Source organism: Galeopterus variegatus, unplaced genomic scaffold (assembly GCF_000696425.1).
Source record: "Galeopterus variegatus unplaced genomic scaffold, G_variegatus-3.0.2 Scaffold621, whole genome shotgun sequence".
Taxonomy (NCBI): Eukaryota; Metazoa; Chordata; class Mammalia; order Dermoptera; family Cynocephalidae; genus Galeopterus; species Galeopterus variegatus.
Window position 1 is genome coordinate 5702 of NW_007726732.1, and position 22241 is coordinate 27942.

The following is a 22241-nucleotide window of genomic DNA, read 5'->3' on the forward strand; positions in this document are numbered from 1 at the left end:
AATTTCTATCACTTCTACTTATCATATAGTTACCAGTTTATGTCTACCTTTTTCAAAATTATGACCTCATTTAAGATGGGGGTTTTCTTTTTCATTTTTGTACCTCAAGGCCTCACACAGGGTGTATAGTTAGCATTGAATAAATAATTCAGTTTGGCAGTTTTTTTTGTCTTTTTGTCTTTTTCCGTGTCCGGCAACGGATCGCAACCCTCAGTGTTGCCCCCGTACCGGACCGGGGACCGGCAACGGGATTGCAACCCTCGGTGTTGCTCCCGCGCCTCGCTCAGCCAGTGAGCGGGAACCGGTCTGTATGTGGGATCCGAACCCTTGGGTGGGAACGCCGCCGCGCTTCCCAAGCGGCGCACTATCCAGTGCGCCACCGGGCCGGCCCCAGTTTGGCAGTTTTGTATAAAACTTAACTGTACTCCTACCATAAGATCCAGCAATCATGCTCTTCAGTATTTACTTAAAGAATAAAAAACTTATGTCCATACAGAAACCTGCATAAGGATGTTTATAACAGCTTTATTCATAATCACCTAACTTGGAAGAAACCAAGATGTCCTTCAATAGAGTAATGGATAAATAAACTCTGGTATATCCATACAGTGGAATGTTATTCGGTGATAAAAAAAAGGAAAGAGCTATCAAGCCACAAAAGATGTGGAAGAACTCCAGGATTCGGCTGTCTACATTGAGTGGACAAAGATGCCTTTATTTAAAGAGGGAGCACTGAGAAGAGTCAAGTTGAATGTGTATGAATCCCACTTCAGACATTGAGTTTGAAATGACTGTGAGATACCCAAGTAGAGCTGAAGAGTCAGCAGATATATAGGTCTAGGGTTTAGAGGACTGGTCTGGGCTGGAAGTAAACATTTGATAGTTCTCTTAGTATGTAATGGGTAGTTAAAATGAAGGCTGTGGATAAGATTATCTAGGTATGTATTTTTGGACCAGATACCCACTGAAGCTGTTTTGAGGTTCTTTCTGATTTTTTTTATAGTCTCCCAGCAAAGCTCACAATTGGTTCAAACTGACTTAAAATGTTTTTAAGAGTCATGCTGTATGGCACTAAGGTTTAGCCTCTTAACCAATTACTATTGTAACTACTTAAGAAAATCCAACCTTCTTTCCTGAGAAAAATGTTGACTATGTGTAGGTACCATTTTATTGGCCTACACCTGTGCTGGTGTGTTGATCTTTTGACTAAGATAGACTTCAAATTTATGTGCTGAAGTGTACACAACTGAAAGAGAACTTTGCCTTTTCACATCTGGAGTTTAAACCGTATGGCTTTCATTCATTCATAACACAAAATAGCTACAGTACAGCAACTTCCCAGAATATCCAATCAAGAAAGAAAGAAATCCATTTTTGCAAGATAGATATTTGTGGAGGAGGAGGGAAGCAAGATGTAACCCTCTATTGTGTTAAATAATCAGTAAGAAAAGTATTTGTCATTGAAGGTTTCTGTGTTATTTTACTCTGCTCTGTTGCCCTAACTTGGATCATTTCCTTGTATCTTTGAAGGTTAAGGTATTAAAATACAACTTTCTTTTTAAAAAAAAGGACACAGAGTAACCTTAAATGCATATTGCTAAGTGAAAGAAGCCAAAGCCAATCTGAAAAGGATGCATACTGTATGATTCCAACTGTATGGTGTTCTGGAAAAGAAAAAGAAAACCCTGGAGCCAGTTAAAAGATCAGTGGTTGCCAGGAGTTTGGAGAGAGGGAGGGAGGGAAGAAGAATAGATGGAGCACAGGGGACTTGTAGGGCAGTGAAACTATTCTGTATGATACAGTCATGGTGGACACAGTCATTATACATTTGTCCAGACTGGTACAATCTACAGCACAAAGAGTGAACTCTAATGTAAACTATAGGTTTTAGTTAATAGTGATATTGTATCAGTATTCATCCATTGTAACAAATGTAACACACTAATACCAAGTGTAAATAATAAGAAAAACTGGAGTGAGGGAAGTAAAGGAGGTATGTGGGAACTTTGTACTTTATTATCAATTTTCTGTAAACCTAAAACTGCTCTGAAAAAATAAAGCCTATTAATAAAAATAATTAGCCAGGTTCTTTATACAACTTTCTGGGGACTTTTGTTGCTATATCTTTCTTTCATACACATGGAAATCCATCCACGTCAAGGCATTTCCACGAGATCTGGTCCAGAGGTTGGGGGGCCCTAGATTATGATCTTTCCTCTTCAGCTCTATTCCAAGGTAACATACTTATCTTTTCCATTTCTCTGCCATTTATGAGTAATTTACAAATTAATAAGTGTCATGCAAGACATGCAAATCCAGGTAATTTGAGCAGTTTTACATTATACATATGCAAATTATGTTGTACCAATTTATTATTTTAAGTAAATGTCAGTAAATTTGACATTAATATGTGCTTACCCAAATTTATGACATGACCTAATAAGTAAGTGAGTTTGAAACACATGACACCTTAAAAAAAAACTAATAAGGGAAAGTTTGGAAATCTAAGGAACATGTTTTAATTGTGGAAATATACATATTAACCAACAATAAAAAATACATTCATGAGTTTTCATTCATCGTCATGGCAATATTGATCATGTTCATTGCAGTGAATTATAGATCAGTCAGAATAAGTTCTCATGTCAATTGTCTTTTTTTTTTTTAAATCTGTTTTGTTTTGGTGGCTGGCCAGTAGGGGATCTGAATCTGTGACTTTCATGTTCTAAGGTTGCGCTTGAACCACCTGAGCTAACTGGCCAGCCCTAAGTTCTCATTTCAAATCTGTAACTTGGATTCACATTATTAAAGAAAAAGGCCATGTATTCTGGTGCGGCTCCCTTAAACAATAGAGTAAAATAGAAGAAATGAATATTTGTGTCACATTAAGGTATTTTATATATATTGTACTAATTTCTGTTCCTTTAGTTCTTGTGGCAGAATTTTTGCATTTTGTAACTGCTGTCCTAGGAACCCCTCATGAGATGTTGGATTTTCAAAGGAGAAAAGGCCATCCAAGGTCATGTCAACCAAGGTCCTCACTGAAAACTCTGAACTGAGTATTAATGGCAGTCAGAATCCAAACACATTGCCTCTTTTTTCCTTTCAAGTTGCGAATTCATTAACATCCAACAGCAACCTCACAATATAGCCAAGGTTTAAACAAAAACAAAAACACGCACAAAATATGCCTTTGGAAAAAAACAACTACTAAAGGTGATCTTTTCCCTATTTATTTAAAAAAATAGTAAATCTGTTTTGGTAACATAACATTTACTTCCATTAACTATGTACCGGTTGTTTCTCTAGCAGTACATGCCTAAGTCCTTGCTCCTTTTTAATTTTTTTCTGACATCCAGGTAGCACAGTGCGTCTCACCAAAGGGACCTCTTGCTTGTTCAAGAACATACTTTTTTGGAGCTACTCACATTCCATACTTGGGTAAGTTCCTGTAAGTCATCATCTGATCAGCTTACCTAATGAATGGTTTCTCCCATGAACTAGAAGTTGATGTATGATTTACTACTTTGTTCAGAACCTCATGATACCCAATTTGTGGGCCTCCAACTTCCACTCTGATTGCAGTTGGAGAGTTGATGTGTCTAACACGTTTCTCACAGGATGTATTTCAGGAGAAAAACTATTGGTTTAACCTGTATTAAGTCTAATCGTGTATAAGACCCTATGCTTAGTGTCAGAGGGAAGGCAAAGATTAAGAAGGCCTAGTTTGAGACAGCAGGAGGTATGGACTGCATTGGGAGTTTGGATGACTCCGCCAGGTGCCCACCCAACCTGTTCTTGTGGGGCAAGTGAGAAAGGGCCATGACAGAACGGTACCCAGGAGCTGGGAACAAACAGCAGTGGCGGGAGCGCTGCTGCGCTCCCAAGTGCCGCACTCCTGAGTGCGCCACGGGGCTGGCCCTAGACTTGGATTTTCTGAGAACCTTCATGGCAGTTCCAGTCTGGCAAAGAAACAAACTTTCTTATAATGATTTTAGGAAGTGAGAAGTCAGAAAGAGCAAGATTTGGGGGGGAAGACAGAGATCCCCTCAGAAGCAGTCTTTGTTCTCCAGATCGAGCAAGCTGATGTTTTACAGTGATTTAATTTGAATTTAAGTGAAACCCAGTCTCTCCCCAGTCAGGTAATCTCTCTTGCCCCCAAGCTCTCCCACCCTGAGGTTCCAGTAGCAGCCAGCTGTCAGCAAATTTGGTGAGGAGACAACATAAAGATGTGGTATAGTTAGTTCCTGGAAATGCAACAAGTCTGTATCATAATACTGAAGGGGTTCCTGGTCTGAGGGTAGTTGTTCCTGCACATAGAGGGGCTAGAGATCCTACATAGTTTTATTCTGTTTGGTCACAAACAGGGAGGGTTGGTCTTTTGAGCAGAGTTCAGAGGAGGTGACATTTCTTAAGACTTTTCTTTTTTTTTTTTTGTCTTTTGTCTTTTGTCTTTTTCCGTGTCCGGCAACGGATCGCAACCCTCAGTGTTGCCCCCGCACCGGACCGGGGACCGGCAACGGGATCGCAACCCTCGGCATTGCCCCCGCGCCCCACTCAGCCAGTGAGCGGGAACCGGCCTGTATGTGGGATCCGAACCCCCGGGCGGGAGTGCCGCCGCGCTTCCCAAGCGGCGCACTCATCCAGTGCGCCACCGGGCCGGCCCTTAAGACGTTTTAACAAGAGCAAAGTAGAAATCAAACAAGGCACATGACTTTTATTTATTTTTCTTTTGTTTTTTATTTATTTATTTTTCTTTTCTTTTTTATTTATTTATTTATAAATTGAACTATAATTGATTATACATATTTTGGGGGTTCAACATTGATGTATGTTGATCAAATCAATATTATTAGCATATACATTATTACAAATCATACTTATTCTTTATGCCCCTTATCCAATCTTTCCCCATCACCTCTCACTCCCTTCTCCCACCTCTGATAACCCTAGATTCTTCTCTCCTTCTGAAAGAGTAACAGTTACTTAGTTGATTTGTAGGCACATGACTTTTAAAAAGTTTAGAAATCAGTGAGTTTCATTTTTGTACTTTTCTCATTCTGTTTAGAAATCACTTTCTTAGGGACTGTCATTTATGTGCATACAGCTTTTGATGACACCTGGTGATGCTGTAGTTAACCATTATTTTTTGTTTTTAAAGTAGGCTCTTGTCCCAGGTATATGCTGCTGTTATTGAGGCTGTCTTGGCTGGCATTGCATGTTATGCTAAAACTTCCAGTCTAACAAAGGTAATTTAAATACCATGTTTCTCTTTCTGTAATTGTTATTTTAATGTAAAACATCTTATCTATCTGTTTATTCTTTGGACACCTTGTGGTACTCACTTTTGTGTGAGCTTGGGCCTCTTTGGCACCAGGCAAAGAGATACCTTTAGAGTGCTGAGCTTCTGCTGCCTGTGACTTGTGCTGCTGTTGTCTTATGAATGACAGCTAATTAGCACTTCTTTGTAGTCATCTTGTGTTTAAAAAAAATCATTCTGTAGCATGTTGCTTTGTTTAATATTTTAAACAAAAGACTTTTGAAAATTAAAATTAATGAAAAATATAGGTTATGTTCTACTGTGAATTTTAATAGTTAGGTGTTTGTTTTGAGATACATAATTTGATTTCCTATAATTCACTGTTTAAAAACAGCTAAAGATTAGAAAATCTTACTTGCCTTTCCTAGACAAGCACATGTGTTCTCGTTCTCTGACCGTTATCTTCCTTGCTGTTTTGCGGTTAACCTGCCCTGCTGAGTTGGATTCCTATATCTGACCCAGTAAGGAGATGAGAAGAGTCGGCTTGATGCCTCCCAATGCCAATAGGACCTTTCCTGAAGGAAGCCATTTGACATTGGAAAGGTTGTGTATGCTGTAGATATCAGAGAGACTGTAGCCATAGTCACCAGCTTCTCACTGTCTCCCCTCCTCACTGAACTTGAATTTCTGGTACTGATGTGGGATTCTCAGCTCTTTAGCTGCTAAGTGGTAGAGGCAAAGCAATGGGATGTCCTTCAATAGCAATTCTCAGACCTTTGTTTTTCAACTGATCTTTTGTAACTCTAGCTATTTGAATATTCTTAGCATCTGGCAGAAACTCTGAGGGCAGTGTCCCTCCCCTACAGCCAGGGTAGATGGGAGGAGAAAGCATTTTTCCAGTCTTCATACTCCACTGGCATCATCCCAGCTGATTACATCTCTTCAGGTAGATCAGGTTCCAAAGCCCACATGCCTGAATGTAGTTTTTCCTGTGAACCCAGCCTGAAGTAAGCAGGCGTCCAGTCTTCATACTCCACTGGCATCATCCCAGCTGATTACATCTCTTCAGGTAGATCAGGTGCCAATGCCCACATGCCTGAATGTAGTTTTTCCTGTGAACCCAGCCTGAAGTAAGCAGGCACCTATTTCTCTTAACGCAATGCTTTCACTTTAATCTATTGATGTATACAGGGTAGTCACATAGAGGGGCATGCCACAGTGTTCTTAGGGCTCTGCCTTTCAGTGAAGTGTATACTTTTTGCTGCTGTGAAAGCTAATTGTCTCTGTTTTGGTAATGATTTTATAGGCCAAGGAGGTAGCAGAGCAGACCCTGGGATCTGGCTTAGATTCCTTTGAGTTGATTCAGTTTAAGGCAGCCCTACGGTAAGCAATGTCTCATGTTTTTATGAGGAATTTTTTAAGTTTGTTTTTAAAATACTCTTTTGTCCCTTATGAATTATATTCCATTTCCCCTTTGAGAAGTGTTGCAGTAAAATAATCGGAGGTATAAAAGGGAATCATTCATGATCAGGCCTTTATTTGAGAAGCCAAGGAACCAAAGATGTAGGAACCGTATGAGAAAGAGTCACACACATTCTGAGGCTAGAATGTGAGGCAAATTGATAGCAGAATGACAAGACACCTGACAGGCCCAGATTCCGAGATTAGAAAGGTACAGCTGGGGACCTGAGTTGTGAGGTTTATTAGGGACAGGGGCCCTGGCACGTGAAGGTAATCACTGCTTAGAAGTGATTTGCCCTAAGCCTCATCTGCCTAATCAGATGGCAGAAACCCTGTGCTTGGCCATGTCTCAGGGTCTAGATGTTTTGGGAATCTGGCTTCCTGGTGGTCTTCCCATCACCTCTCCCAGCACCTCACAGTGCATCTCTATGTGGTCTTTGTCCACAGCTAAATTTTAATGAACCAGTCCAGTTAAACCACTGTCCCACATGAGGACCATTTTGTGCACTTTTAGGCAATGGATACAAAAGACAACAATACTGGGGAATTTATTTAAGAATACTTCTGGGTGTGCCCTATGATGCCTCATTCTATGTCCCACATTTTCTTACATCTGTTGCCCTGGCTAGTAAGAGGGAGCATTTGAAAGACAAGTCAGTCTATTGATCTAACAAGAATTCTATTGCTTCAGCTCCAGGAGTGGAGGAAAAAGCCAGAGCTCTGTGGTACACATTTTCTTACATCTGTTGCCCTGGCTAGTAAGAGGGAGCATTTGAAAGACAAGTCAGTCAATTGATCTAACAAGAATTCTATTGCTTCAGCTCCAGGAGTGGAGGAAAAAGCCAGAGCTCTGTGGTGCAAGGCTTTAGGCTTCAAGTTTTCTTTCCTGTGGGTCTTCTGGCTCTTGTTGCTCTGGCCATGAAAGGGGGGTGCAGGGGGAGAGGAAGCTTGCTTCCTTACAGCCTTGTGCTGCCCTGTACTGTCTGTTTCTGGCAGACCTGAGTTTGAGAAACTTCCTTCACTTTCCAGCTATGTGACCTCAGACAAAATAGAGAACTCTCTGTATCTGTTTCCTCAACTACCTATCTTGTAGAGTGATTAGGCATATAAATGTTAGCTGCTGTCACATTGGGGTCTTCTCTGTTACCATTGACATGACTGACATAGTCGTTCCACTCATCCTTTCCTTGGGCCCTTTCCTAGGCCACTCAGCCTTCACAAGGCAGGCCAACTCTCAATTCCAAGGCCTCCTAGGCCTGGGTGTACCACCCTAGCTGGAGGAAGGCACATGGAGAAAATGCCAGGCAGTGGGAGGAGAGTCTCTACATACAGACCTACCGCCTTCCCTCCACAAGAGTCACTTCACTGAGGACCTTCGCACTGCATCAAATTAGCAGATCTCCTGAGAGGGGAAGGAGAGGGGAGCCATGAACACACACAGGAAGTTAGTGTGTGACCAACCAGTACTTGGTAAGGCAAGAAATTAAACTTAGACAATTTAGAAACTTTCTTTTACGAAAAGAGTAAGCCAAAAGAATTTTCTGGTTATTCCTCAGCTGTGGAGGCCCGACCCTGCCCGTGGTTCCACAGCAGTTGACTGTGAGGAGCAGAGACATGGCCTCTGCTTGGGTGTACAGCAGGGATGGCAGCTTGACCCAAAGGTGGGAAAGAGGAGAAGGATCAAGGCAGTATATAAAGGCTGTGGGGCAGGAGACTTTGGGCAGTGAGGGTCACTCCTAGTCTGCAGTGGGCAATCCTGTTATGTCAAGTCAGCCCTGAGAACCTGCACAGAGGCAGGGCCATCACTGGAGTCATACACTGGCCCCGTACATGCTGATGGTGTGGGACCCTGGGAGAGGTATCTCAAGTTTCTAAGGTAAATCTGTGTAAAGCAAGGATGACACACACCTCGCTGGGTGGCCTTGAGAATTCAGAGCAGGTACGCTGCAGAGGCAAGTGTCCAGGGAGAATACCAACCCAGTAGTCAGCAAAAGCAGACTGATTTTTGTTTTGCTTTGTTTTGTTTTGGTTTTGGTCTACAGATCAAAGATGACTTTTCATATACATGCTGTGAATAATCAGGGAAGGTAAGTATATGATTGTGGTACATCCTCATATGGGTCAAGTTTTAGGAGCATGAAGAGAGGAGAGGCTGCCTTGTAGTGACTGACATAGATGATCTCACGGTTCTACACCTGGCAGTGACTTCACTCCAACGTTGGGCTCGGGGCTGGCTGTGCACAGCTGTGCACCTGTACCCTGAGTGCTTCCGTTGAAAGGGTTGGGGGTGTGGGTGGACATAATTCACCTCAGTGGCCGACATACTAATTCTACATGTATGCAACCTGGTGTTTTGAAAATCCCTGAGAGAAATCTTGAGTTTCTGAGTTGTCATCACAAAGCTGAAAGAAAGAAAGAGAATGTTGTAAATTTCAGTACGGTTAAAAATTCTCTTGGGCTGGCCCTGTGGCGCACCCTGATCCGCCGTGGGTTCGGATCCTATATGGGACTGGCCGGTGCGCTCACTGCGGGCAACACCACACCAAGGGTTGCGATCCCCTTGCCGGTCACACACACACAAAAAATTCTTGAACATATGTCTCTCCCATCTCTTTCCTCTTCTAGAATTGTGCCTCTGGACGGTGAAGATAGCTTATCCTTTGTGAAGACGGTAAGCAGAGTTGTTATGGGTCAGTTGGCTGGGAATGGCCCATTAGAAGCACATCTACAAAGGGTAAGGTGGGAGTGGGTTGAGGTCTTGGGCAGCCCACCTGCTACCTGAGCAAAGTGGTCTGTTCTCAGGACTGTCTCAGCTGCAGTGATGGGGATCCTGTATTTTCTGAGGATACCCAGGCAGCTGTGCCAGGCCCACCAAAATCCACACACTCATGCCTAGGCTTCTCCAGGGTCCAGAAGCTTAACTGAGGGGCAGGGGCACCTCTTTGTAAGGTTATGAAGCCTTCTCCAAGTAGCTGAGATTGCTCTGACCTCATGTGGAAAAGTGAGCTGAGAACAAGCCTACCTCAATCAGCAGATCAGTGAGTTTTCAGTAGTTTCTTTGCATTCTCACCCTGCATTGATGCCCTTAACAGAGACCTGGGAAAATTAATTAATAAACTAACAACAATCAATAGGGACCCGGGTCTCCAGTGAAGTGGGGTAGTCAGAGCAAAGCTTTTCAACCCACGTGCTAGGGCCACACTGATGTGCCAGGGGAATGGTTTACAGACACACTGATATCTTGGTCCCGGGGGTGGGATGGCCTAGGGGAGCCAGAGTTTCTAGGCCAGTTGCTGCCGGCTGCAAGCTGAGTCCTCCATTTACCCCTGTGCATCCTGATGTGAAGAAGGTTGGCAAGCAGTGCATGAGAAGATGGTGGATATTCAGCCAGACTCTGGTTGTAGTATGTGTGGGTACAAGTTATACCTTGAGTCTGTTCTGTGACCACTGCCTGAGCCTTAATTCCACCAAGCTTTGGTCATGGGGTGCACAGCTGTGAATGACTTGGTATAAATGCATCCCTATCACTATCATCAGTGGAAAAGCAATTCAAAGTCCCCTTCAGTAGTGTTGTTTCATCTACAGAGAATAGTACAACAAGGCTAATTTTTTAAGGTTGTGAGTAATATATATTTTTATAATGTTCATGTTCCCATCTGTCACCATTTTGTGTTAATGTTGTTTTAGAACTAATTTAGACTTTTTTGTGACATCATTAAGACATTGGGAAATGCTTTCTGATATTTAGGCATTAATACTTTATCACCCTGCTAGACTTTAAATCCCTGACTTCTCTCCTTGGACTCTTATGCAATGCTTTAGAAGGCGCCTTTCACAATAGTAGGTGATTAGGAGTCTAGGGGAATTATACTCTTGTGTTATGTATGCATTCCATAGATAGCAGCTAATGAAATAGGAAGGAAGAGGCAGGAAGTTGGTGCTTTCTGTTCAAATCTTCTCCTCCCATCCAGACAGAGATGAAGTTTCGCCGCCTCCTCAAAGCCTTCCCTATTGATTTCTCCCTACAAGTACTGTATTCCTATAGTACTTGCCATTTGTACTAACAAATTAGGGAGTAATTCTATACTAAAGTGTCATGATGACTTTCATGTAACAATGTTCTTGTCTCTACAGCATACATTATAGATTTCCTAAAGACAGGCACCGTGTTAAATTTTTTCTTCCCCATGCCACATAGTGGGAGGTACAAAGCAAGTATCCAACAAATGCTACATCTGTTCTTTTCAGTGTCCTCTTTCCTGTTTCTCAGTACCAGAGGCCAAATATGAAAGTGAACCCACAGGATCTGTCTACTTGATTGATATGAGAACCAAAGAAGTAGGATGCCCATTGTCACCTAAGGGGGACAGTATAGCCTGGGAGTTGTTCTGTGTCTTGAAATGCTCAAAATCCTTTGAGATAGATTTAGATAAACCTTCCTGTTGTCAAGCCTAATTGGAAAGTTAACTCAAATATAAAAGCCCACTTGTCACTTTTGTATATCCTATTATCACAACAACGTGGAAAAGCAGGGACTTATGTCTTAACTGTGGTTTTTTTTCTTTTCAACCCTTTTTTTTAATAAGAGACTCCAGCAATTCCTTCAGAAGCTTTAGATCTTTTGTCTCTGCCCTAAAAGGTAGGACTGGGGTCCCAGGCTAGGACAACAATGTGTGAAGATGGATTTAGCTTCCGAAGCTCTGCACCCTACCATTCAGCAATGCTCAGGCTGGGAGGGCAGGACCTGAGAGGGCTCATTGTGCTACTTATCCTATGTCCCTCACCAGATCTTCATGGTCATCCCAGGCTCTGGCTCTGGATCTGAATCATACCAGTTTCTGTGTTTCCTCGGGTGGATTCTCCTCAGAACTGTGTGACTTTCACTCATTTTTAATTGATAAATTAGGACTTTCTTACCAGCCATTTAGGAACTCTCTCTGAGTTGTTCTAATTTTGATTCCAGGGTACTGAAGCCTCTGTTTTTATTTGTCTTGACCATAAAAGCTTGGATGGCTTTTTTTAAATGTTCCTGGTACTGAAAGGAGCATTTGCAGGTGTTGACATGTACCCCAAAATATCCATGAACATATGTCTACCAAATGAACGACCACCAGGCTTTTTTCAGAGTTCAAGCAAACCAAAGAAGAAGTTGGTGAGAGTGTGGCGATTTGGGGATGTGAAGAGTATGCAAGTGTACAGAACCCTAGAGGAAACATCTCCAGCTCTCATAGGCTGGGACTAGTCATAGTTAAGAAGGAGAGCTGTTGTGTTGCTGCTTAGGTTAGGAAGGATGAGCAGTTTGGGGGAATTTGTAGAAACATAAAGTTACTGTCCTTCTAGCCTAAGTTACTCTCTTTCTAGCCTCTGATCAAGGAGCAATTGCAGGGAAGCCTGGGTGATTCTGAAGTCATTTCCCAGCCCAGAGATATATTTCAAGATATTTCCACTTTTTCTGGGCCGGCCTGGTGGCACACTGGATAGTGCGCCGCTTGGGAAGCGCGGCGGCGCTCCCGTCCAAGGGGTCGGATCCCACATACAGACCAGTTCCCGCTCACTGGCTGAGCGAGGCGCGGGAGCAACACCGAGGGGTGCGATCCCGTTGCCGGTCCCCGGCGCGGTACGGGGGCAACACTGAGGGTTGCGATCCGTTGCCGGACACGGAAAAAGACAAAAGACAAAAAAAAAAAAAAGATATTTCCACTTTTCCTTAGAAACTCTGTATTCTTTTGCCATGTGCCTTAAAGCAGTAATTTTGTGATCTGTTTCTTATGGATCTCTCCCTGAAGGTTTTGGGCTGGCAACTAGTCTAACTCTGGTTTCTCATTTGATACAGGCTTGTATGACCATCTATGACATTCCTGACTTGCTGGGAGGAAGGGGGTGCTTAGGATCTGTGGTCTTCTCAGAATCATTTTTGACATCTCACATCTTGGTTAAAGAAAAGGGTAAGTGTATATGGTCATTGGAAAGCAAACCTTGAAACTTTTTGGTAAAATAAGCCATAAACTAAGGCAAAAGACCAGCAATAAACTGGTGAAAATAATAAAACACTTCTGATTAACAAAGGGTATATATCCTAATTTATGAAGAGCTCTTACAAATTATGGGCCGGCCCGGTGGCGCACTGCTACAGTGCGCCGCTTGGGAGCGCGGCGGCACTCCCGCCGAGGGTTCGGATCCCACATACAGACCGGCCGCTCACTGGCTGAGCGAGGTGTGGGCGCAACACCAAGGGTTGCGATCCTGTTGCCGGTCACGAAAAAAAGACAAAAAGACCAAAAGGAAAAAAAAAAAATTAATAAGAAAAAGATAAGCTACCCAATGGTAGAATTGGCAAAAAATATGGACAGGCAGTTTATAGAAGTAGAAATCAAAAAAGGGGGGAAGGAGGAAGAAATAGGAAAAGATATGCAGAAGATATACAGCCTCACTACTAGTCAAGAAAAAGCAATTTTTTTTTTTGTTGTTTGTTTGTTTTTTTTCCTTTTTGTCTTTTTTTACTGACCGGTAACGGGATCGCAACCCTCAGTGTCGCACCCGCACCGGGGACCGGCAACGAGATTGCAACCCTCGGTGTTGCGCCCGCTCCGCGCTCAGCCAGTGAGCGGGAACCGGTCTCCGCATGGGATCCGAACCCTCGGCGGGAGCGCCGCCACACTCCCAAGCGGCACACTCTCCAGTGCGCCACCGGGCCGGCCCAAGAAAAAGCAATTTGAAACAACAATTAGATACCATTTTTTATCCATTATGTTGGCAAAAATTTTTAAAGAATGATAATATCCAGTCCTGGTAAGATGAGCGTGATAATGTTCTGTTTGATTTTTTATACATATACCTGTACTATCTTGATAAAAAGTGAAAGTAAAGGTAAAAAGGACTAATTCCGAAGACTCTTCATTTAAATGTTTGTGTTTCTATTTGTTCTTAAAAACACCAAAGTTAATCATATGGAAGAACCTTTCTCCATCCTCCTCGTTAGTCTGTCTGTCCTCATATAAGGAAGTTTTCATTTTCTGAGGGCATCTGACTCTTTATACTAATAAGAGGAGCCCTTGCTGCTGAGAAAGGGAAGGGCATTTACAGTCTGGGACATTTACAGTCTTGTCAAAGTGGGCTAAGGTGGTTGGGAATAACTGTCATGTGTGTGGTCTTCCTACAGATGGCACTGTTACCACAGAAACCAGCTACACAGTCCTGACAGCCGCCATACCCAGATTCTGCTCCTGGCTGGTTAGTGTCGTTCATCAGGAGGAAGCGGATCTAAACGTGGACAAGTGGGGGAGAAGATTCGAGAAGAGAGCCGCTTTGCTGGGGCCCTGGTGGGATGTCAGATCCTAGCTGTTGTAGTTCATCAGGAGGAAGCGGATCTAAACGTGGACAAGTGGGGGAGAAGATTCGAGAAGAGAGCTGCTTTGCTGGGGCCCTGGTGGGATGTCAGATCCTAGCTGTTGTTCAGGAATGGAAGTTTTTATCTCAGACTTTATACAAATATAGATCCTTTAACTCTCTCAGAATCTTGGAAAAGTTTCAAAAGAAAGGAACTAAGTTATTTGGGTCTCTGTTAAATTGTGAAGGAAGAAATACCACACTCATTTTACAGATCAGGAGACTGTGGCTTAAAAGATGAACAGCCTGTCCAGGATCACACGAATAGTGGATCCTGTAGCTCCCTTCTCTGTTCAGAATGGTTGCTGCTGAGTTTTTACAGCAACATCTCTCTACATGTAGAAAAGTCCCATTTCCTCACTGGGACTTGGTCTGAAACTCTCTGGTGCTTTGGGACGTAGAAAGTCTGACAGAAGTGAGGCTGATAATGGTCTCAGTACCTATTTTGGAATCTGTTTATGTTCTGTTTCTACAGTTCTGACATTCATAGGGAAGAAAAGTCACCCACTAACATGAATATGTCTAAATGAAAACATGCTCTTTGAAAATATTTTAAAATGTTCTCTGTCCTTTATCCCTAAAAATAGTTGTTTTTCTCTGAAGTGAAATGTGAATGGAGATTAACACAACCTCTCTGCAAGTCATAGGCTCATTAGCTCGACTTCATGTCCCAGTGAGAGAGCCCACTATGGCCTTGGGCTCTGAGCCCTGATGACCAGCAGCCAATTCTGTCAGCTGTGTTGGGGCCTGAGAGCACTGGACATGGTAGAGGGACTGCTCAGTCAGTCTCCTGGAAATATTTGAACATGGTGGGGAGACCCAACAGGGTTTTGCCCTTGAAGTAGTAAACTGAAAATCTGCATTCCTTTTTGACACAGGTAGAAGATAATGAAGTAAAATTATCTGAGAAAACCCAGCAAGCAGTGAAGGTAAGCAACCTTCTTATTCTCAGTGTTAACATCATATCAAAATAAAATGTAAATAATTTATAAAGAAAATTTAGAGGCTGGCTGATTAGCTCAGTTGGTTAGAGCACAGCCTTGTAACACCAAGGTCAAGAGTTCCATTCCCCATACTGGCCAGCCCCTAAAAAAAGAAGAAAATTTAAAATAATACTGCTAATCTAAAAGGTCTGTACTTCTTTGTGTTCATTTCCTATTTGCATTCTTCCCCCTTCCAGCAGAGCTCTAGAGATAACCATTTATGGGGGACACTATTAGAGGGATTCTTTTTGCCATTTAGGTCTTTTTGGGGGAGGGGTGGTTAATCTCCCAGTACTATTAAAAACAGATCCCTGATTGGCCTAGACATGTAGAGCTGAGACATCAAGGCTTCAGGCCAAGGAGAAGCTGCCTCCTTTTTCACAGAGGAAGTAAATCCACTGGAACAAGAACAAGCATTTCAGGCTTTGGCGCCTGTACTCAGAGAGGACCTTAACACTTTTTCTCAGCACAAATCAAGGATGCCAGTAACATGCCAAGAGCCAGGCAACACCAAAGGCCATGGAATAAGTTGGGCATATCTGAGTCTGACTTACCTACTGTTGACAGACACAATTAGGCAGGACTTTTGATTCTGTGAGTATTTATAAGTCACCTGCTCTTTTTGTTTTTGTTGTTGTTTTTAAAGGGAGATGAGTGTTTCCTGGGTACTTTTCTAACAGGAGGAGACGGAGCATATCTTTATTCCAGCACTCTACAGTCTTGGCCTGAGGAAGGTAAGAAATCATGACTTTTCTATTCTTGGCTATGTCAGGGTCCCTCTTTTACAGGTATTAGCATGGGTACTGTGATTAATAATACATTTGATAATACTGGCCAGCTGCCAAAAAAAAAAAACCACAATACATCTGATATTTGAAAAGACTTGTTGCATAAGTGTTACAGCTTTTCTCCTTTGATCCACCCACTTCGTAGATGAGGAAACTTGTGCTAGGAAGAGCTGGTCCCAGAACTGCACATGGTTCTCTTATTGCTGCCTGAGGTTTGCTCTCAGAATGAGCTAGAACAGCAACATTTCCAGAAGTAGAATCTGTGGACCTAAAAAAAAATCTGGATTAGTTTTCTATTACTACATAAGAAATTACCACAAATTTAGTAGCTTAAAACAATACTCACTCACTATCAGGCAGGCTTGGGTAAATTCAGGTCTCATGAGGCCAAAGACAAGGCATCAGCCAGGCTAGTAGGCTCTTATCTAGAAGCTTTGGGGAAGATCATCTAGATTGTTGGTCTGTCAGTTCCTTCTGCTTGTAGGATTGAGGTCGCTGCTTTGTTGCTGGCTGTCAGCCCAGGACCGCTCTCAGCTCCTCCTCCTGGAGGTCCTTGCCCTGTGACCCCCTCTATCTCAGCAAAGAAAAATATCCCTGTGTCGAATCTTTCTCACACTTTGGATCTCTCTGAATTCCTCTTCTGCTGCCAGCATCTTAAATTTCTGCCTATCACAGTCTACCTTCTAACCTCCGTGATTCACATCTCTCTCTCTCATGCAAAATAGTCACCACCTCCCAAGGTTCTCATCCCATTATGGCAATAGTTCAAAATCCTAAGTCTCATGGGCTTAAATATCTAAAATCTCATTATCGGTATTATCTAAATCCCATGTAGATGAGGCTCAAGGGTGTAATCTATGAAGTACAGCTACTGAACACAATTCCTCTCAGTGTCTCTGGACCTGTAAAACTAAAGAGACAAGTTATCTTCCCCCAGCCCTCCCAACATAAAGTGGCACTGGCATAGGGTAACAGTTATAGACTTCAGGCTCAAAAAAGGAAAAAATAGAAGGTAAAAAGGAGTCACCAGCCCAAGCAGCTTTGAAATCCAGCTGGGCAACTCCAGTTCCTTGATTAGGGTTAAGGCCTGGAAATTATCTGCTGTGGCTCTCAGCTCTGCTCTCTGGGGTCTCGGTTCTACCCTCTGAGCTCTTAGTTTTGCCTTATGGGCTTTTGGTTCAGCCCTTTTAGTCACAAAGGACAGTGGTTCCTTGATTAGGTTTCAAGGCCTGGGAATAATTCTCTGTGGCCCTTAGCTCTGCCACCTGGGCTCTTGGTTCTATCCTCTGAGCTCTTGGTTTCTCTCTTGGTTCATGGTTGTGCCCTCTGGGCTTGTGGCTACACCTCTGTACATCCTTCGTTATTCAGTGAAAGGTAGATAGCACCCTGTTTGTAGCTGAGTAGTTTTATCAGCCTGCTTCTTGCCAGTAGAATTGTGGGGGTCCAGCAGTCTCCTTTCATTTTGTATACTCTGTCCATTTCAGTCCAAGTTGGCAGTGCTTCTGCTGATATAAAATTCTCAAGAACTAATGGTTGTACAAGTTTGTGAGTATACTAAAAATCCTTGAATTATATAAAATAAAACTCTCAAGAACGTTGTTGGTTTTGCATGAACTTTACAGGGTTTCACTCCATGTTCCTTTTTTGCTTCCTCAAAATAACATTTTCTTATAAGTCCTATTCATTCCCTGTTGAATATTGCCTTTTTGTGGAGGAGTTCCGACTTACTCCACAAATTCCTCAACCTCTACTAAGCAAATCCCTTTTCTGGATGATTTGTTGTTCTTATTGAAAATATTCTATCTGATGGCAAATTCCTCTCCGTATTCTCAGATCATTGGTCCAGCTTCTGCTCTTCCATTCACATAGAAGACAAAGCACAAGGAGTTCTGGGTTTTGATCCGCAAAATGCTGGGGTGGAAATAGTACTTGTTCTCATGCTTGTGCTATGGACCCTGCATTACTGCCTCTCTAGATCCTGGTTTAGAAGGTCTGGGGGTTAGGAACATTTGCTAAGGGCGTGGAGCGTGTAGCAATACTATCAGCCTTGGGGCAAGATTGCATAGTGTTTTGAAAGTAGGTTGTATACAACGCAGAAGTGGTTGTGCTCTGTCATCCATGAGCCCATATATTTGCCAAAATTAGTTTGCACCTTCTTAGCAAAGGGCCTTGTTAGAAAAATAATCTTGCATTGCATTGAGTTATTCAACAAGATTCAATGTATCCTGAGTTCTCTGTGCAAGAATAAACGGCACAGCCAGGGATTTCTGGGACCTTGTTGGTCACATTCTTAGATTTCAAACTTTCTTAGTTCCTGAGAGAAATCTAGTTTGAATTAGGAGATGGTTTCCTGAGGTAGGAAAATTCAATAGAAGCAGAGAATTTAAACAGGAGTCTCTCCTGGCTGTGTGTTCAGCATTTAGGCACTTTGGGGTTCAGGTTGGGGCTGATTTAGATTTTGTGGAACTTAAAGTTTATACCATTTGGGGACTCTCTAAAAGGAAAATAATACAAAATGGTTAGGGCTTTTCTCAGGGCCTTGGAAGGGGGCTTGGGCAGTTATGGGGTCCAGATGTTCAAATGTCATTAGTGTCTTGATAAATCTGCCTCTAATTGAGACTTTGATGAGCTTGAAATTTATCCGTACCCATCCTCTGAAGGTATTTATTTCAAGCCCATCACCATGCATTATCTTGATTGATCTAAAGATCCTCAGCCCCGTAGAAGGTGTAAGTTTGCCCGAGGTTGTAGTGCAGGTAATGACAACATCTAGAGGGTAGTCCAGGTCTGGAGGATAGTCCAGGTCTTCTGATTTTCACCCACCGGATTTCTTATGGATGAGAAGAATAGTACTTCCTTTACTTTGAAATGCTTCCAGCTCTGGAACCTTTTCTCTTCCTCGTAGTGGCTTCTGCTATCATGAGACTTTTTGGTATTTCAGCTTCCCATTCATTTATGTCCTTCATGTGCTCTTCTCTTCCCCCCGCCCTGTTGACCTTGGCCAGGCAGGCTGCCTAGTACCTAATCCTCAGGAACCTGCTTTCAAGTTTTATCACATATGCCTATATCCCTAAACAATTGTCTTCGTTTTTTAACTTAATACAAATAAGATCATACTATGTGTTTTCTCCTGGAACTTGCTTTTTTTTGCTCAATAGTATGTTCCTACGATTCGTTCAGGTTATTGTGTGTAGACACATAAAAGTAGTTCATTCATTTTTGTGGCTCTAAGGTATTTATCATTTTGATTTTTGATGGACATTTGGGTTGTTTATAGTTTTTTGCTATTGCAGACAGTACTGTCATGAACATTCTTGTACATGTCATTGGTTTTGGAGGCTCAAAGTCAGATTTGTCATCAATTTATTGATTGAGATGCCATTACTGGGCAGTTTCTTCTTAGAGCATTTTATCTGAATTACTGCAGTTCTAAAGAATGTCTACTGATAAACCTTGTCACAGAAACAGGTATGTACATGTAAACCTCATTATAGGAACATGCACATGTGCAAAGCGGGAGATGCGTGAAGGACATGAAAGGTGTGAGAACAGTTCCTATTTCAGACAAGCAAGCACAATACATGCCTTCGTGCCTCCTTCATGCCTTCCCAGCTCTTATTTTGTCTGAGTCCAACAGAAAGTGATTTCATCAACTTTCACATTTCCCCTTTTTGATAAAGATCTTTCTCTGAAAGCATGCTGATCAATTAGCTTGTTGTCAGGGTTTAAGTGTCCCTCAACATTGAAATGGACATGTCCTGGTTTATTGTTCTGGTCCCATGGTAGGGGGGAAATGATGAACAGTTGGAAGTCAGTGTCAAGACCATTTTAGCTACATTTGAGCAACAAGGAGGTTAGAAGGAAAAGTTATTAGGCCTAGGTTGTTTGGATTTCATCAGGTTTGATTTTTGTTCCTTAGGTGTTAGTTGTCATATCAGAATGCTGGGCCAATGTTATTTTGTCAGGAGTTGCATTTCTGCAGATATTTGATAGACAACAAGTACACAGTTTAAAAAGGAAAATGTAAAGCAAAGATAACAGCAATATGACAATTCCAGTTTGTATGATGGTTTTAAGTTATGAACTTAGACTTAAAGTCAGCCAACTAAATAGATCAAATGACCACGGGGAACTGGGTGAGACTTCTTGTAGCCATGCGGCTTGTTGTCTTATTTTATGCAACCGAATCTCAGCTTCCCCAGAGGAGTTTATGTAGTATTAACAGTAGCACAGACACCACCTTGCTCAGCTAATAGATAATGAAGAGCAATTGAGAAGTTCAGTGCTGTTGTGCAGCAATAGCCCTTGCAGTGGAGCCCGTAAGAATTCCTAGGGTAGCAGATAAATTTCTCATCATTTCTTCATTAGCAGCTACACCATACCATGGTAAAAAAAGATCTGCAAAAGGAAGTAAATTCAGAATATTGTAATTCACCAGGTAACTCACTCTTGACCCTTTGATGTAATGAAAGGGCTAGTCCAGCTATTATTCTGTGGAACAGTTTCAGATCTATTACGTATTAACAACAAAGTATTCAAATATCCCAATCCACATTGGCCTCCAGTTGTTCAGCTGTCTAGAGACCCATATTGAGGTATCTCGCCCACAAAAGTAAATATATCCTATAGCAGCACAGACAATTCTTCTATCTTCCATCTATGAATTTTCTTTGTATAATAGTTAAACTAGGGGTCAGTTATATTACTGCATATTGCTAATGGCCCTCCCTTTCGAAATGAGTTCAAGTGACTTTTTCTGCATATGTTAGGGGACCTAAGGAATATTTTAAGAGGAATGACCCATTCTCCATTTCTAGGGTCTAACTAGGAGATCATCGCTTTGAGTAGGTAAGACAGGGATGGTAATTGAAGGTGGATGAGAAAGTTGAACCCTATGGGAGGATCTAGTGGAAATGTTGTAAAAAATGGACGGCAAGGAAGCGACCCAACACTCTGAGAGTTGGAGAGCCAGGAGTGTATTACGCTAGCAGGACCAGATGGGCTCCAGCTCTGGAAATCTGGTCCCTGAACCTAGATGTGACAAGGCTTTTTATAGGTGGACTGTTCCAGGGCTCTTTACACATTTTTTTTTTTTTCTTTTCTCAGCAATTTAGCTAGGATATGCAGTCTGTGGAGATAAACTCTTGTTACAAAAGCCAAAAGATCAAGCAGTGATTTATAGCCAGAGCAAGCGAACATAGTTTCAAGGACAAGATATTACTTCAAAAACAAAGCAGGCCTGTGAGAAAATTATTTCAGACCAGTAGAGTGGGCAAATATCATTTCAAGGACAAAACAGGTTTATGAGAAAGTTACTTTTACATTTTACAGTCTGTACAGGTGGTTGGACCTGGGATGTTGGTGTTTTGTTACAGGTTGAAGTAGGGGTTCACTAGAGTCATGAACATATTGGGGTTTCTGATGACAAATCCAACAATTAGTATGGTTCCCCCCTATGGCGACAGGCTAGGAAATGTGGATAAGGGCATTGTCTTTCCAGGGAAAAGAGGGAGAAAATAAAATAAAAATGAAAAGTAAGGAAAGGGTATATAGGCCTGGTCCAGACATCTTGGGAAGAAGCAGTCAACTCAGATGTCATCTGCTTTGAATACTGGAAGTTTTTAGCTTTAATTCATCTACAGGAGTGCAGGTCCACTTAGGAGCTGATGTTTTCTTTAAATGAGATACATGTATCTAGAAATCAATTCCTTTAAGTTTGGCAGCACAGGGGTTGGTTAATAGGACCTGGTATGGACCTTTCCAGGGAGGTTGGAGGGAGTCTTTTGCAAATATCTTTATCAGTAGACAAAATCTCCTGGTTGTAGGTGATGGGGCTTTAGGTCTTTGTCTCCGTGGAACACACTATTTAAAGATTATTCTACCAGAGTACAATTTTTTTTTTTTTTTTTAAAAAGATGACCGGTAAGGGGATCTTAACCCTCGACTTGGTGTTGTCAGCACCACGCTCAGCCAGTGAGCGAACCGGACATCCCTATATGGGATCCGAACCCGTGGCCTTGGTGTTATCAGCACCGCACTCTACCGAGTGAGCCACAGGCCGGCCCCAGAGTACAATTTTTATCCACAGTCTTGATTATACCTTTACAGTATTGAGGCATTTCACCTTTTATTAACTTTGGGTCAAAGGAAGTTGGGGCCAAATGCATGGGACATCCAGTAATTATCTCGAAAGGTGAGAGCATATGCAATCCAAAAGGAATAGTCCTTAAGGAGCACTATAGGCAGGGCTTTTGGCCATGGCAATTGTAAAGTTTCTGTAAACTTTGCCACCTGGGTCTTAAGAGTACTAATGGTGCATTCAGAGGACTGGGCAATGAGAAATGCAATAGAAATGCTATAAGA

At 42.3% G+C, this 22241-nt stretch overlaps 1 protein-coding gene across 1 annotated transcript in view; it reads left to right on the forward strand.

Moving 5' to 3' along the window:
* LOC103588823 (chromosome unknown open reading frame, human C20orf194) overlaps window positions 1–22241 on the forward strand; it is a 107436-nt gene that overhangs the window by 5678 nt on the left and 79517 nt on the right. The window contains exons 2-11 of the mRNA XM_008570626.1: window positions 3360–3445; window positions 4613–4648; window positions 5162–5249; window positions 6567–6643; window positions 8764–8808; window positions 9347–9392; window positions 12555–12666; window positions 13881–13951; window positions 14986–15036; window positions 15737–15824. Coding sequence (XP_008568848.1) covers window positions 3360–3445; window positions 4613–4648; window positions 5162–5249; window positions 6567–6643; window positions 8764–8808; window positions 9347–9392; window positions 12555–12666; window positions 13881–13951; window positions 14986–15036; window positions 15737–15824 — 700 coding nt within the window. The remainder of the gene's footprint in view (window positions 1–3359; window positions 3446–4612; window positions 4649–5161; window positions 5250–6566; window positions 6644–8763; window positions 8809–9346; window positions 9393–12554; window positions 12667–13880; window positions 13952–14985; window positions 15037–15736; window positions 15825–22241) is intronic.